General features: G+C 43.4%; 1 protein-coding gene across 1 annotated transcript in view; it reads right to left on the minus strand.

Moving 5' to 3' along the window:
- ETS1 (ETS proto-oncogene 1, transcription factor) overlaps window positions 1-16,203 on the minus strand; it is a 128,040-nt gene that overhangs the window by 95,343 nt on the left and 16,494 nt on the right. The window contains exon 3 of the mRNA XM_027579154.1: window positions 2,912-3,056. Coding sequence (XP_027434955.1) covers window positions 2,912-3,056 — 145 coding nt within the window. The remainder of the gene's footprint in view (window positions 1-2,911; window positions 3,057-16,203) is intronic.

The raw sequence follows: 16,203 nt of genomic DNA on the forward strand, positions 1-16,203 counted from the left end.
TCTTCCTGGGCACCCTTCTTACCATCTGTTCTGTCCAACCCATTCCTGACTGTCTTGGTTACTGAACATTCTCTCCCGCTCACCTGGTAGGCTCTTCCCCAGTCATGTTTCCTCTCAGCTCTATTCCCTGTCTCCCCACCCCCTTCCTTACCGCCCCCCCTCTTCCTCAGCCTCTGCCCCTTCATGAATAGGAGACACATTATTAGGAAGGGGCCTGATGTTCCTCGATGGCCCCTCCTGCCGGGTATTCCAGTCACTGACAGATGTGGAGTCCTTGGAAAAGAAGTTCATTCATTCCTTCTGAGAGCACAAAACGAGAGATGGGAGCGGGGGTGGGGAGTGGCCATGAGACAGAGGACGGGAAGGAAACTGAAGTTATAAATAGGATAAAAGAAGATGAAAAAAATGTAGCGTATTTTTTTCTCTCTTTCTTCTTACTCAACACATCTCCAAGGAAATGTGCTGCAGCTGGAGATATCATTGGTTGGTCTATGTCTTCATCTCCCTTCTCTATAACCCCAAATCTCCTTCCAAAGGACACCCATCGCTGAGGAGAGCTGGACCACAGCCCAGAAATAATCACTGCAACTATTTCGTCTGGACAGCTCAAAAGGCAAAGGAGGGGCTGGAAAAGCTCAGGGTTCTTGCCAGATATTTCCATCAGAGGGAGCCTAGGGCAGAAGGAAATAGAGACCTCACATTTGCCACCAAGGCACCGCTCCCCACGGACGCTTTCTAGTATTTCTGAGCGGTGGTTGATGACAACCAGGTCATTTTAGGACTGGTTATTATACACACCCATCTTCCCATCCTACTCAGAAGCCACTAGTCTGTGTGACCCTGGCTTCCTTCTTGCAACAACGAAGTCGACTGTGGGAAGAAGACTATATTATCCTACTATGAATCCTCACATTTTAAAGCAGCTTCATCCCCAGAGGTTCTTCATGTGCATCACAGACACGGTGTCCTTGGCCCTGAAATAAAAATTCTTTTGCCTTTGAGAACCTTGACAAAGAGGAGAATGAAAAATCATCTTTACTTGGGAATGTATGTACTTCTCATCTGGAAAAAAAAAAAAAGGACCATGTCTTTTAGCTATGAAGAAGGGGCATTCTGATCTTGAGGCTATGGACCAGCATGGAATAACCTCAGCTCTTAACAAGATGTAACTTACAGCAAACAGAAGCACCATCCAGAGCGGAAAGTGTTAAGGCAAGGTAACTTTAAACTGGGTTGCACTGAAAGATACAAGACTTAAGCCTAGTGGCACTGATAGGATTCAAGAACTATATAAATGTAGGTACAACCATCCTGACCTTTTGCTTATACAAATAAGATCTATTTGTTTAGGGGCTCCTGGGTGGTTCAGTCGGTTGGGTGTCTGCCTTCAGCTCACGTCATGCTCCCAGGGTCCTGGGATTGAGTCCTGCATCAGGCCTTTTGCTCATCGGGAGCCTGCTTCTGCCCTTCCCCCCCTTCGATTGTACTCTCTTGCTCTGTCAAATAAAAAAATTAAATCTTTTTAAAAAGATCTATTTATTTAGAATAGTTTGTAAAGGATGACTTTTGTCATCTCTTAAAATCTTAAGTCCTTAAGTCTAACCTGTGAACAGGTGCGAAGTCCTCCCTGTCTCTTTTTCAAATGGATAAATAGCTGAGACATTTGTATTTATGCTTGGAAGAATCAAGCAGAAAGTGACAGCATAATATACCAAGTCTGAAATCCAAGGGCGATGCCAAAGAATATCACAAATATCAAGGCTATTGAGTCAAGTCAATACAGGGATTGATTTCATTCTGCCCTAGAGAAGAACTAGATCACTGGAAAGCGACTCCCATGCCTTCCCCCCAACCCCCACCAAATGCTACAGCATCTTGCTTTATGCCTCTATATTTCTGGTCAAAGCTAAAGCATGGGCAACAAAACAAACATTTATTTTCTGTCTCTGCTATTATAAAAGTAGTCTACCATATCGTTACGTGCGGTAAAGAAACATTGAACAAAAAAGTTGTATTTAAGTGAGCTCCCAGTGGCTTTCTCCCTATGTCATGCCTTAGAATTACATATTTTCAACGTGTGAGAGTTATGAGATTTCTTAGGCTAAGAATTCATCCTGAGAAAATACGTATTTGAACTGGTTTTTTTGGCATTTGGATATATAATCTGGCCTCATGATAAATTGAACTTAATACCCAAATCCATCACTTCAGAATCCCAAATCAAATTTTACATTTTGCGTTAAAAGTAAAGTAACAAAAACGCTAACAGGTCAACACGGACTCGTGGAATTTGTGAGATACACAGTGACCTTTGCAAAACAATGGGGATAAGGACTCTCAACCTGTCAGGTCTCTGGGAGAGGGGACCCATGGGAGAGCTCTCTGGAGGAATGCGATTCCTGCTCACCAGGGGGCAGCACGGTGACCAGCAAGTCAGGGAGAGAAGAGAATGCTGGGAGGAGAGGAAGGAGGTCTGCGAGGGAGAGTTGGGGAGAGAGAGAGGATGGAGGAAAAAGGAGCCAGATGCAGGTGGGCACCGGCCAAGAAGTTGAGGACAATGGGGAAAAAAAGATGAATAAAGAAATTCCGTTTTGTAAGAAGGCTAACTCCAACTGCAGAACTTCTAGGCCCTTTGTCAACAACCAGGCAGAAACGGGTGAGTCTCAGGAAATGCATGGTGCACAGAACTATTTACAGAATGAAGACCTGAAGCAACCTCTCTTGGGCTCATTCCTAGAGTTTCATCTTCCTGTCGCTGGAGAATAAAGTGGGACTTTCCATTAGAGAACAATAGCATCTTGTCCCCACATAAGCCGTGACAGATGTTGTTGCTGCAGAGAATGCAGCCCACATCACCCTGCCACTGTCCTCCGACTCTTTCTGTAGTCCGAGCCTTTGTTCATGTTCCTACCTGAGCCACAGTGTTCCAGACCAGTAGGAACTTCCTGAGTGGCTGCCTCATCCCAGAAGGGGTAGTAGGCTCTTTGCGGGTGATAACTGGACTGGAAACCACAGGCCATTCGAGGATCTTCGTAGGAGTTGATAGGTCCCTGCCTCTGTGACAAGGGAAAAAAATAAGGAAATATATTAACAGGAAAATCTCTATACTCTAGCCCGAATGCAGTAATAACTTCCTATCATTCAACCACATGTGAGTAGGAATCATCCATAGATGATAACAGAGTAGAACCAACTACTGATCACATACCCCTACCCCCAAAAAAAAGACAGGGAAGGAGAAGAGTCTCTTACTTAGATTTTCATCCATTTCTTCAAGCATCTGACAACTACCTTTTCTAATTTTCAAATAAGGACCCATGATTAGCAGCAAGGCAGAATCTTGGCCATCTTTATCCAATCCTGGCCTTTGAAATTTTTTGTGTTCTTACTCTGTAAAAACACCATAAACTGATATTCTTACAAAACATTCTACTCTCATAGAACCAGTAGGTGACAAATGCCAAAGGAAAACCAAAAAATGGGCTAATGTAATAATAATCACTCGTTTTTCAGTTAATCCATTGTGCATGGGTTTTAATGATATTGATAGCTAGACAGAAATTTTCAGTTTCTCACAACATTTGGGAACTTGTGCCACTCTTTCATCCATTTTATGAAAATCATAAAATATACCATCTACCCAGTACTCTTTAAGGAAGGCAGATGTGCTTCCTTAAACAGATGTGGGAGGCATATTTTGCAGTGTTTGAGACCCTATTCTTTGAAGCTAGGTATATACATGGATTCAAACCCTGGCTCTACCACTTACTAATGGAAAGCCTGGGCCTGTTCCTTTACCTAAACCTGTTTACTCAATTATAAGGTGAAAATAATACCTACCTCATAAGGTAGGAAGGATTAAGTAAAATATGTGTAAGAAAATTATATTTAAAGCGAAAGAAAATATGAAATGCATGTGTAAATTGTCTATGTGATGCCTAATAAAAGGTAGATATTATTTTAATATAACAGACCCTTAACATTCCTGGGATTGAGCAAGATGGTTAAAAAGTAAGACACAAGGGGTGCCTCAGTGGCTCAGTCATTAAGCGTCTGCCTTCAGCTCGGGTCATGATCCCAGGGTCCTGGGATCAAGCCCGGCATCAGGCTCCCTGCTCAGCGGGGAGCCTGCTTCTCCCTCTCCTCCCTGCCCGTGCTCTCTCTCACTATCTCTGTCTGTCTCTCTCTCAAATAAATAAATAAAATATTTTTTTAAAAAAGTAAGAAACAAAAGAAGCAGCAGATTCACAGGAAGATTTCCTGAGGAGTCTAATCTACACTGACCCATCCTTTACTTCTTTTTTTTTCCTTTTATCTTCTCTTATGGTCCCTCTACCTCCATAAAAAACTTTAACTAAGATAATCAAACTCTGCTATAATTTGATGTGGTTAAATCTACTGATGTTAAGGGGCTAATTAATAATTATAGCTACTCAGATGGTATTCTCATCTCTGAAGGGTAGCTTGCTAACCCCCAGTAAGACCCTCTCATTGGAGAACCTCCTATGCCCTCTCTCCCCCTGAGCAGCAGGACAAGAACTCAGCGCTGTTCTGTTAGATTCAACATTCCCTATCTACTTTCTCTTCCCCATTTTGTGATTGTCCATTAACTTAAGCTCAGAAAAAATAATGTAAGAGAGTATACTGGCACAGAGAAAAATGATAATCGAAGCCAAAACATAGAAGGACATTTGTGCACATTAAATAGGATAACATTTTCCATAATATTCATAAAATCATTCAAAATAGGGCTGGATGAAGTTTACTTTGGGGCTGTTCAACTTCTAACTGGGCTAAAGGTACCAAGAACATAATAATGCCCTTGGAACTGAATGGAGTCTCCTTGAGTTGTTGAGGAGCAAAAGCTAACAAAAGCTACTTGGCTTCTGCTACCAGACCCTTGTGAGAACCACTAGAATGTAAATGGAGCAGTGATGTTCTGCTATTTGTGTTTGTGACCAAAAGATTTAGGGAAATCATTGGCAAGAACACTCTACTGAGCTTCAGTCAGAAAACGTTTCCTGAATTCTGGTTAAAACCCTTTTGGGGACATTGTATGTTCATATTGTAAGCTCCCAAGGCAACAACTTTTGAATTCCCAAGGATAAGTAGGTCTTCAACAACACTTTGCCACTGAATCAGTTTGAAACACATTTCCTAGACTACCTGTGTGCTCTCGATATCTATCCCCAACTTTTGATATTTCTCTAGAGTCTTCCTCAAAATCCAATGTCAAGGATCAGAGTTGCAGGAATTGGGTCTCGAGTGAGGAAATTTTTATTCTAAATTATATAGAGGAGAATTCTAAGTTGCCTACCCCTGTTCTTTTGGGACAGTATATGCATGGTTTGCCTAAACCCTCCTTGTCGGAGCCTTAGAAGATGGCGGTAGACTGTACAAGTAGAATCCTTGTAGATAGGTAGTAGGTAGTTTGTTATAGGCTCTGCAAGGGTATTAAAAACCTGAGGGGAAATTTTTGTTTTTGCATTTTATATCATTTACTTATTTTTTTATATTTGTTACTCAAGTATAGTTGACATACAATGTTATGTTAGTTTCAGGTGTAGACCATAGTGATTCAAGAAATCTGTATATTACACTATGCTCCCCATGATAAGTATAGCCACCATTTGTCACCATACAACGATATTACAATATTATTGATTATATTTCCTATGCTGGAATTTTATAACTGGAATTTTGTACTCTTAATTCCCTTCACCTAATTCATCCATTCCCCAAGCCCTCTCTCTTCTTGCAAACACCAGTTTGCTTTCTGTATTTAAGGGTCTGTTTTTGTTTGTTCATTTGTTTTCTTTTTCTTTTTAGATTGCAAATGTAAGTGAAATCATACAGTATTTGTTTTCATCTGACTTATTTCACTTAGCTTAATACCCTCTAGGTCTATCTGTGTTGTCACAAAAGGCAAGATTTCATTCTTTTTTATGGCTAAGCAATATGCCTGTGTGTGTGTGTGTGTGTGTGTGTGTGTATCTCACATCTTCTTTTGTTTAAATTTTATTGTTATGTTAATCACCGTACATTACATCATTAGTTTTTGATGTAGTGTTCCATGAGTCATTGTTTGTGCATAATACCCAGTGCTCCACGCAGAACATGCCCTCTTTAATACCCATCACCAGGCTAACCCATTCCCCCACCCCCGTCCCCTCTAGAACCCTCAGTTTGTTTTTCAGAGTCCATCATCTCTCATGGTTCATCTCCCCCTCCGATTTCCCCCCTTCATTCTTCCTCTCCTGCTATCTTCTTTGTTTTTTTTATACTGTTGAATCACAGATCTGTACCCCTGAAACAAATAATGCAATATATGTTGAGAAAAAAAAAAACAAAGAAGAAGGTATCTCACATCTTCTTTGTCCATTCATCTACCCATGGACACTTAGGTTGCTTCCATATCTTGACTATTGTAAATAATGTGGCAATAAACATAAGGGTGCATGTATCTTTGCAGTTAGTGTTTTTGTAAATACCTAGTTGTGGAATTATTGAATCATATGGTAATTCTATTTTTATTTTGAGGAACCTCTATACTATTTTCTATAGTGCCTGCATAGTTTGCATTCCCATCGACAGTACACAAGAGTTCCTTTTTCTTCATCCTCACCAACACTTGTTGTATCTTGTTTTGTTGATTTTAACCCTTCTGACAGGTGTAAGGTGATATCTCATTGTGATTTTGATTTGCATTTCCCTGATGATTAGTGACATTGAGCATCTTTCCATGTGTCTGTTGGCAATCTGTAGTCTTCTTTGGAAAAATGTCTGTTCATGTCTTCTGCCCAGATTTTGGATTATTTGCTTTTTTGGTGTTGAGTTGTATAAATTCTTTATATATTTTGGATATTAAACCTTTATCGAATATACCATTTGCAAATATCTTTTCCCATTTGGTGGATTGTCTTTTTGTTTTATTGATGGTTTCCTCCACTGTGCAAAAGCTTTTTATTTTAGTGTAGACCCAACAGTTTATTTTTACTTTTGTTTCCCTTGCCTGAGGAGACATATCTAGAAAAATATTACTAAAGATGATGTCAAAGAAATTACTGCCTATGTTTTCTTTTAGGAGTTTTATGGTTTCATGTCTCACATTTAGGTCTTTAATCCATTTTGAGTTTATTTTTGTGTATGGTGTAAAACAGTGGTCCAGTTTCATTCTTTTGCATGTAGCTGTCCAGTTTTCCCAACACCATTTGTTGAAAAGAATGTCTTTTCCCCCATTGGATATTCTTGCCTCCTTCTTTATAGATTAATTGGCCATACACGTGTGGATTTATTTCTGGGCTCTTTATCTTGTTCCATTGATCTATATGTCTGTTTTTCTGCCAGTACTGTTCTTTTGATTACTATAACTTTGTACTATATCTTGAAATCTGGGATTGTGATACCTCCAGCTTTGTTCTTTCTCGGGATTACTTTGGCTATTCAATGTCTTTTTTTGTTTCATACAAATTTCAGGATTATTTGTTCTACTTATATGAAAAATGTTATTCGTCTTTTGATAGGGATTACATTGAATCTGTAGATTGCTTTGGGTAATATGGATATTTTAACAATATTAATTCTTCCAGTCCATGAGCATTGTATGTCTTTCCATTTGTTTTTGTCATCTTCAGTTTCTTCCATCTTCTTCTTACAGTTTTCAGAGTATAGGTGTTTCACCTCCTTGGTTAAATCTATTCCTCAATGTTTTATTCTTTTTGATGCAAGATGGGATGGAGAACATTTTTCGGGTTTACAAGCTTAAGCTTTCTCTGCTAAGGAAAGACCACTGATGGTAAAGTGTAGTGTGCAAAGAAGTGTTGAAGGAAAATTATCTGGATGCGCTGTGCAAGGGGGAGATGGAAGGCCGAAGGAGTACTTTGTGGGTTTGGGATAAAGCAATGAGGTTCCAGACACAGGCAATGACAACAATGTAGCAGTGTGAAGAGTCAACCCCCCACCTCTGATTAAAACCATGTTCAGCGTCAGACTGAATATGTAACTGGCTTTTTTTTTTTTTTTTTTTTTTTAGGACTCGCTCCTGCCCCAAACCAGGCTTTTTGTTATGAGGGATAGTTCATATATTATTTTATAAATGGAAATTTATTTTTAAGACATATTTTCTCTTCAGCTGTCCTCAGTGGAGCCAGAGAACCCTATTTTTAAGAATGAGAAGGAGGTAGTGCACCAAGCCTACCATGAACCACAAACATCTTTGCTAGCGGATACTCCTGGAAGCACCATGACTCTTGTTATCTAGACACCTGCCTGTTTATTAGACATTTCACAAACTGACTTAATACCTATTTCATAGAGTATGAAAATGACATTTTTACTCAACAGAACCACATAGCTAGTTCCAATTCATTTTGAAACTGTCTTAGTTGAGAAGAAAGAAGCAGGTTATTAACAGGTCAGAAATCTGGGCTGCACAACCCCCACCTCATTGCTTTAAAAAAGCGCCACCCAAAATAAGTTTGAGTCTCTTTGTTGACACTGTCCTTTCCTGGCTGCAACTGGAGGTGAACTCATGAGATGCAAGCAACATTTTCAGTCTCTGTCACAGTTTTAAGAAACCATCCGTCCTCACTCATTCATGCCACGGGTGATTTTTGTAAGGAACTAACGTACATCATGCACCTGCTCTATGCCAGTTGGGTGTGCTAAGCATTGTGCAGAAATGGTCACATTTAATCCTTACCACACTCATGCAAGATTAGTATTTCTAGCCCCATTTTGCAGAACAAACTGAGGCTTTAAGAAGACAAGTAGTGGTGCCTGGGTGACTCAGTTAGTTAAGCATCTGACACTTGATTTAGGTTCAGGTCATGATCCCAGGTTCCTGGAATCAAGTCCCAGGTCAGGCTCTGCACTCAACATGGAGTCTGCTTGTCCCTCTCCCTCTCTCTCTCAAATAAATAAATAAATAAATAAATAAATAAATAAATAAATAAATAAATAAAATCTTTTCAAAAAAGAGGACAAGTAAATTTCCAAAGGCCACACAGCTAATAAAATAATAAAGATAGAATTCAAACCCATGTCTATTGGGTTTCAGACTGTCTTTTCTTCTACCTGTCCTACATAAAGCTTATGTGGCCCTCAGACAGATTTCTCAAGAAGGGTGACAGCTGTCCTAGGATAGGTACTAGGCAAGTTATGGCAATGTGCATTTATGGAGCAAATTTATATCATGCACCCAGTCTATGCCAAGCATCATGTTAGATGCTAAGAACACAATATGAACAAGAAATGAACTTCACCCTTAGGAACATTCAGACAAGTAAACAGGAAATTACAGCGAGGAGATGTGACAGGGTTAAGTACCAATGTGTAGGGGGAGGGGCATGGTGGCAGGTAATACTTCCTGGAGGAAGCAAATTAAGGTAACTAAAAGGCTAGGTAAGATTTAGCCTAGAACATGTGGTGAAGGATCTAGAGAGCAAAAAACGATGATCACACACCTTAAGGTGAAAAGGAACATACAATACTACGAAAGAAGAACAAGAAAGATTCAGATAGGTGATCTAAAGAGATAAAGACCATGTTGTTTGGTGCTGAGAAGTATGAGGGAAAGGTGTGCTCTTGGACAATGTGGATGGTTGCCCGGGGGGGTAATTAGTAAGAAATAAAGCTGGAGGGACAGGATAAGATCCAACGTTGAGGGCTGTAAATACCAGACAGGAATTTGGCTCCAGGAGAAAAGCTTTGGAGGTTGCATCAGAGGTAGTGACATGGTGAATCAATGTTCTAGAAGATTCGTTTGATGGTGCCAAGTGGAATGGGCTGAGCAAGAGAAGGAGGTGAGGAAGCTGACATAGGCACTAGAGTGCCTCACAGAGCCATATTGGAGACTGAGGCAAAGAGGAAAAAAAATCAGTACTACTAATCCTAACTTTATTTAAAATTTTTATGTTTTTTTTTAAGATTTTATTTATTTATTTGAGAGAGACAATGAGATAGAGAGAGAGCACATGAGAGGGGAGAAGGGTCAGAGGGAGAAGCAGACTCCCCACCGAGCAGGGAGCCCGACGTGGGCCTCGATCCCGGGACTCCAGGATCATGACCTGAGCTGAAGGCAGTCGCTTAACCGACTGAGCCACCCAGGTGCCCATAAAATTTTTATGTTCTTTAATAATTTTTGCATTAACTCTGACTTTTGAAAATATCGCATTAAAATATCATTTAGCTTGATTCCTGAGTGCTGGGGCACCCCTATGTTTCACGCCCACATGAGGACTCCACTGTTGTCCTGCTAGTTCTGGAGCTGAGCAGGAGTCCAGGTACGAGGAGAGCATTAGATCAGGGTCATGAGTGTAGAGATGAAGAGGAAACAAGAAATGTGTGTTTGTGTCAGAGGAAGCACCTACATGATTTTCTAACTGATAGGAGATGAAGGAAGGGGGGGGATTCCCAGATAATGCTCAGATTGCTTGCTTCTATCATAACAACAAAGGTGAGTATAATACAAAAGGAGAGAGGAAGAGAATTTCACCCTTAGTTGTGTTTAGGTGGAGTGATGGCAGAACAACCTGGTGGGGCTGGGGGTCCCGAAGGTGGATGCAGGGTAGGAGAGGACCAGAAAGGGTGCAGTTAGATCTGGAAACATGGAGCACCCAATGAGAGTACAAAGTCAAGAAAAATGGTAGTTCAAACAAAACCGAAAACAATTAAAAATGGGTCTGTAAAGTTGCCTACAGTTATGAGAGATGAAAGGGGAAAAAAAACAGCCAAGAGGGGCTGGTTGAAGACAGATGAAGAAAAACAAGACAGGGTACAGAATTGTGGAAACCAAAGGCAGAACTTCAGAACCAAGGGTGGTTGGCCAGTGGCCACCAAGGGAAGGATGGAAGCCACAGGGCCTTGGAGGGATTGGGTCGCCTCCCCCAGGCATCTTGGGAAAGCGCACTTTTGCCCTGCTCTGTCCCACACATGGTGGCAAGCTGCCTAGGGAAGGGCACTCCTCTCCCTGTCCTCTTGGGGGCTGTCAGAGGACACAGCCCAAGCCCACATGCTTCACCTTTATGACACTGGAAACAAATAACACAGAGCCCCGGAAATCTGGAAGCTACTAGAATGATGGGCACACCCTATCCCTGCTCTGTTCTGAAGGTGAGCCTGCTCTAATGACCAGCACCACAGCGGACCACATCCATTCGCCCTCCAGTCAAGGTCTTGTCTACTTTATTACCTCTCCCTAGCTCCACCCCTCAAAGCTTTAGAGTTCCCTCCCACCCCCCACAACCCCCTGCTGCTCTCTCTTCAGGAGCATCTTCTCGCCCTTCCCCTCCCAACCCTAACAAACCTCGCAACCATTGCTTTTGCTCATTGTCTGCCTTCCCCCTGCCCCACCACATTTGGAAAAAAAAAAAAAAAAAGGAATAGGGGAATATTTTCCCAACACTACCTCACAAACCTATGGTGGGGTCCGCATGTCTATAAGACTACGTGTGTTCTGTTCTTCGAGTTCATATCTGCCTTTAGCCAAGCAACCATAAATGTCCCCATGTTTGCCTACTAATTCCCTCCTTTCTATTCTGTGTGTGGACTCAGCACACAAACTCTGTGGGAGCAAATCTGTCTTTTCTTTGGTCAACTTCAGAATCCAGGGCCACGAGTATATGAGACACAAGAGCTATTTTTAGATGTTGCTGTTTAAAAAAAAAAAAACCAAACCAATGACAACAAAACAAAGATTTTACATCTAGGGGCAAAGCTGAGCGAGCATTGGAAGGGTGCCTCTGTGGGGATAGCCATTTTTCTGGGAGTGTCATAGATGTCCACACACTCTAGTGGGAAGACAGAAGATGCAGAATCAGGGAGCCTGGATTCAAGTCCTGCTCTGCCCCCAAGGAGCCGCGTCACCTCCAGCTAGTCACTTAACCTCCTAGCTTTGGGTTCCTGAGGAGGCTGGCCTCAGTGATCTCCACGCTCCTTTCCAAGTCCACCGTCTTCTTCTTTTGATCCATCCACATTCTTTCTCCTGACCTGTGACCCACAGCCTTCATGGGTGGGGGAGCCTCTAGAGCCAAAAGTTGTCATAGTCATAGTTTGATTCATGACATACAAGGCGCCCTTTAAATTTATGAAGGCCTTCATATTGTTGCTCTAATTCTTTCCTAAAACCATGCTCAAACACGTCTTGGATCCCATGTCCCCCATTTTTTTAGCAGAGAACAGTGAGACTTTGAAAATACCTGTCTACAGAAGAACTCTCAGGCCTCCTGCCTAGTTGATGCTCAGGAAAAGTCTGTGCAGCCAACAGACGGTCTCTCAGCTTTAACCCTTTCACCCCATTGCGCGCAGTGGGCCTTCCACATGGGGCCGAACTCCACAGACTTTAATCTAGTCTGGGCTTCCTCATCATCAGAGGATGCTAGAACAGACGCCTCCTTTCACTCATCCCCAAGCACGCCGCGGAGAAGCTCGTTGGGCAATGCTAAGGGCAAGTTTTGGGCCGACCACATCTGGCCTTCATAAGGACACAGAGGCACATCTGCTTCGGGAGGGCACGTGTGTCCTGCTCCCTGGAGAGGCAGAAGGGAAGGAGGCAAGCAGAAATACTCCTGAGCTGAGATTCAGCCTTCCTCAGCACTCCCGTCGAAGAGGAGGGAGGGGCGGGTGGTGCCGCCACAAGAGAGGCAGGAACAGACAAAATAGGAAACTCTCAAAGGGCAGTTTAATTTTAGACTCAAGGCCAGGAAATTCTTCTTAAAACAATAAGAGTGATGGGCTTGGGCCTTGGTGAAAGGGCAGGCCTGACCTCCTGCAGGTTTCTAAGGGAGAAACACGGAGCCCGGATGCAGTGTCACAGAGCCGGGCACCTCCAACTCCTCCTGGAACGGGGACCACGGCTGAGGCTGCTCGTGGCAGCCAGAGACCACAGCGCCCTCCACCCACAGCCAACCCTTGGTGATACCAGCTGACACTCCCGGGTCTCTGACCCTTGCCACCAGCCTGAGCACCTGGCCTTGACACTTTCCTGCTGAGAGATCCGCAGGGAGACACATGTTCTTTGTTGGCTTCTATCCCCTCCCTTAGCATGAAGCCTGCAGCCTCCCAGGGACTCCAGAGGCGACAGCTTCGGGCACCCTGTAGAGCAGAGATTAGAGGTGCCAGATGACTGAGGGCCTCGGTCCAGGCCCAGGGGTCATGGGTGGAAAAACTCACCCAGGCTACAAGACCCAACAGTAGTTCCAATTTGCTGAGTGCTCTACAAAATGTAGTTTGGGCTTTTTCCTAAATCCGGAAAGACCCCTTCCTCATAAGTAAGACAGCTAGATGTGTGAATGAAAGTCTATTATAAGTTCTTTTACATTACCACATATCTAAAAAATGATGAAGATAAATTCAGTAGTAAGGAGTGTCCTTAGCCGGGAGTCAGGAGATCTGGGTCAGACACCATTTCCCGCCGGCTCTGTAAAGTCAGGCAACTTATTTAATCTCTGAGGACCTTAAGTTCCTGATATCAGGAGATGGCCTGTAGGTTGTGTCCTGGCTCTGAAATTCGCTAGCTGGTGCTCACTGAACCCAGTATTTTAGAAAAGCCCCTCTTTTTAAGATGCTGGAAAAATATACGTGATTACTCTTTCCTTCAAAGTTTCTGACCAGCACTAAGAGTTACAGCTGTAAATAATTTCCCTAAGCATTGTGCTCCAGCAATTTCTCCAGGGGTAAAGCCATCGCCATCCCAAGCAACAAGGAGAAAAAGAACAACAACAAAAACACATTTTCCAGTGTTCACTTATATTCCACGTTTCTTTTGTGTGTTTCTACTTCTCTAATCCCAAATGCTTTATCCATTGTTCTCCAGGATCCACACAGAAAAGGAAAGGGCATTCTGTGCCAGGCTTTACAGCGACAAGCGCGAGCCCTTCCCCAGAGGACCAGGGACAGCGCAGACTCCCCGGCGACCACTGCAAGGCTGCAATCCTGAGACATGCGGGCTGGAGGTGAAGTGTGCGAACAGCCCTGGGTAAGCAGGGAATTGCTTCCCAAGGAGGCCCAATTAAACTGCAATTACTCAAGATAAGAGAACCAGGTCTGTTTACACAATGGGGTTGTAAACCACCAGCCCATGACAAGGGAACTTTGATCTGGTGGCGAGGGAGCTGTTTCTGGTGCAGGGTAGTGGTGAAGCAAGGAGCTTGCTCAATAAGAATGTCTCCATCTTCACCCCAGGAGCCCCCATCTTGCCCTGGCAACACCCTCGGATGGACAAGAAGTGGAATCATTTCCACTCCTCCCTCCATGTTTCCATGCACTGCAACCAAAGAGTCTGGAGAAGAGCAGAGAAGAGACAGTGAACATAAGGGAGAGAGAATTAGCTAAGGTCATAGCTGTGGGAGGCGCTCGACAAGTATTTTCTCACTGAACCATCATGATGGTCTTGCATGCAAAATTATACTCTGCCTCTTACACAGATGAGGGCACTGAAGGTCAGAGAGGTTAAGTCATTTGTCCAAGGTCACATGTTAAAGGAGTAAGAGGCCAGAATTTAACCCACATCTCTCTGACTCCAAAATGCTTTCCATCATAATTGGATGGGCTGCATTCCACAGCTGCCTGGTCCAGGACTGCAGGCTGTCCCCTGTCTCATGTGAAAGAGGCAAGAACAACGTGGGTCCCCCTCCTGTCTCACCAAAGAGTCAGAAGGTAGAACTAGAGTTATGTATCCAAAAAAACAATCGATCCATCAATCAATGACAGAAGGAAGAAAGAACATGTACAAAAGAGGATTTGCTCAAACCATGAAGTGATTGGCAAGATCCAATCTCAAAGGTCTCTGTGTTGGCAAGCTGTGCCTGAGGGCATGGTTTGGAGCCCATTTTTTGCAATGAGCTTAGTGAAGCCCAATGGCCATGCTACTCCCTTTTGCAGGCACCACACTGGAGATCCGGAAGGCCTGCCAGCCCCACGAGTTCCACTGGAAAAGGACAGGAAGGACAAAGGCCAACGCCCAAAACCAGCCAGTGGCTGGCAGCCTTCCTCGGCCCCCCGAAAGCTGACATCCGATGTGCACTCCGGCATATGTGCATCACCCAAACTATTCAGTGATCCCACGTCTGAAATAGCCCTGGCTTCATAGCATGTTATTCTACACAATTATAGCAATTAAGTGTCTAGTAAGTATGATCACATTCATACCATTCATATAATAAAGTCACAAGTCAAAAAAAAAGGGGGCTTTTGTTGGACAGTTTCTGAAACACTTCTTTTCATTCAGGAAATAATAGTGACCATATTTATAAGAGAAGAACATTCGATCCAGAAAGTGGAAGAATGTCAAGTTTTTCATGCAATTACCCCATCTCAGAGGACATGGGATGTTCCTTAAACCCAAAGCCTTATCCTAGGAAATTTTGGCATTTGGGACCAACCTCTCTGTCCTTGGTGTCTTCCACATGACTTGGCACTGAGGACAGTCTCTCTTGCACTGGCCTATTACTCTATCCCTGGAGGCCTCACTCTGAGAGGAGGTGAGTGGGCAGCACTAGTCCTTTCCTCTGAACAGTTCAAGGTGCTTCCTAAAGTTTGCATGGCCCAGGGGTCATTAATCCCGGGGGGACCTCCTCCACACATCCTCCTTGCTTTCAAGGTGGGCCAAGGACTGGGACATGTTTGGTCAAAACCGGGAGTGACCCATCCCTCCCACTCCCTCCCTCCCCCAGCTCCGCAGCCTCGGTGGCATGGAGGAGAGGGTGATGCATGAAGAGGCGAAGGGACCAGCACCGCTGGGGACTTCCAGGGCTCACCATGGGCTTGCTGAGGTAGCATAACAGGAAGGAGCACTTCCTCCCGTTGGATAAAAGGGTCCCTGACACACAACCCATATTCGTACCTGAAAACGTCACCCCCTCCCACACAATGGCCAGACAACTCCCCAAAGTGTTGTTGCTTGACCTCCCGGCTATGACATCACTTCATTCATGACCATCGGCTCCCGAAGGACTGACCTTACAAGGAGGAAAGCATGCATTCTGATTTTGACAAGCTGACCCTGAGGCGGATAATGTGGCATGAAGTCTATAACTGTTGCTGGGATGATTTCAAGCCTTCGTCTGGTACTGCAAATGATCAAGTCACGCTGATGCTACCTCTAATTTATGAATGAGGAATTGGAAAATTAGTCATCTTTGGGGACTAGAAAATATTCATATCCTGCTTTACATTGAACCAAACTTTAGATTGAACAATTAAAGC

This window comes from Zalophus californianus, chromosome 11 (assembly GCF_009762305.2).
Source record: "Zalophus californianus isolate mZalCal1 chromosome 11, mZalCal1.pri.v2, whole genome shotgun sequence".
NCBI lineage: Eukaryota > Metazoa > Chordata > Mammalia > Carnivora > Otariidae > Zalophus > Zalophus californianus.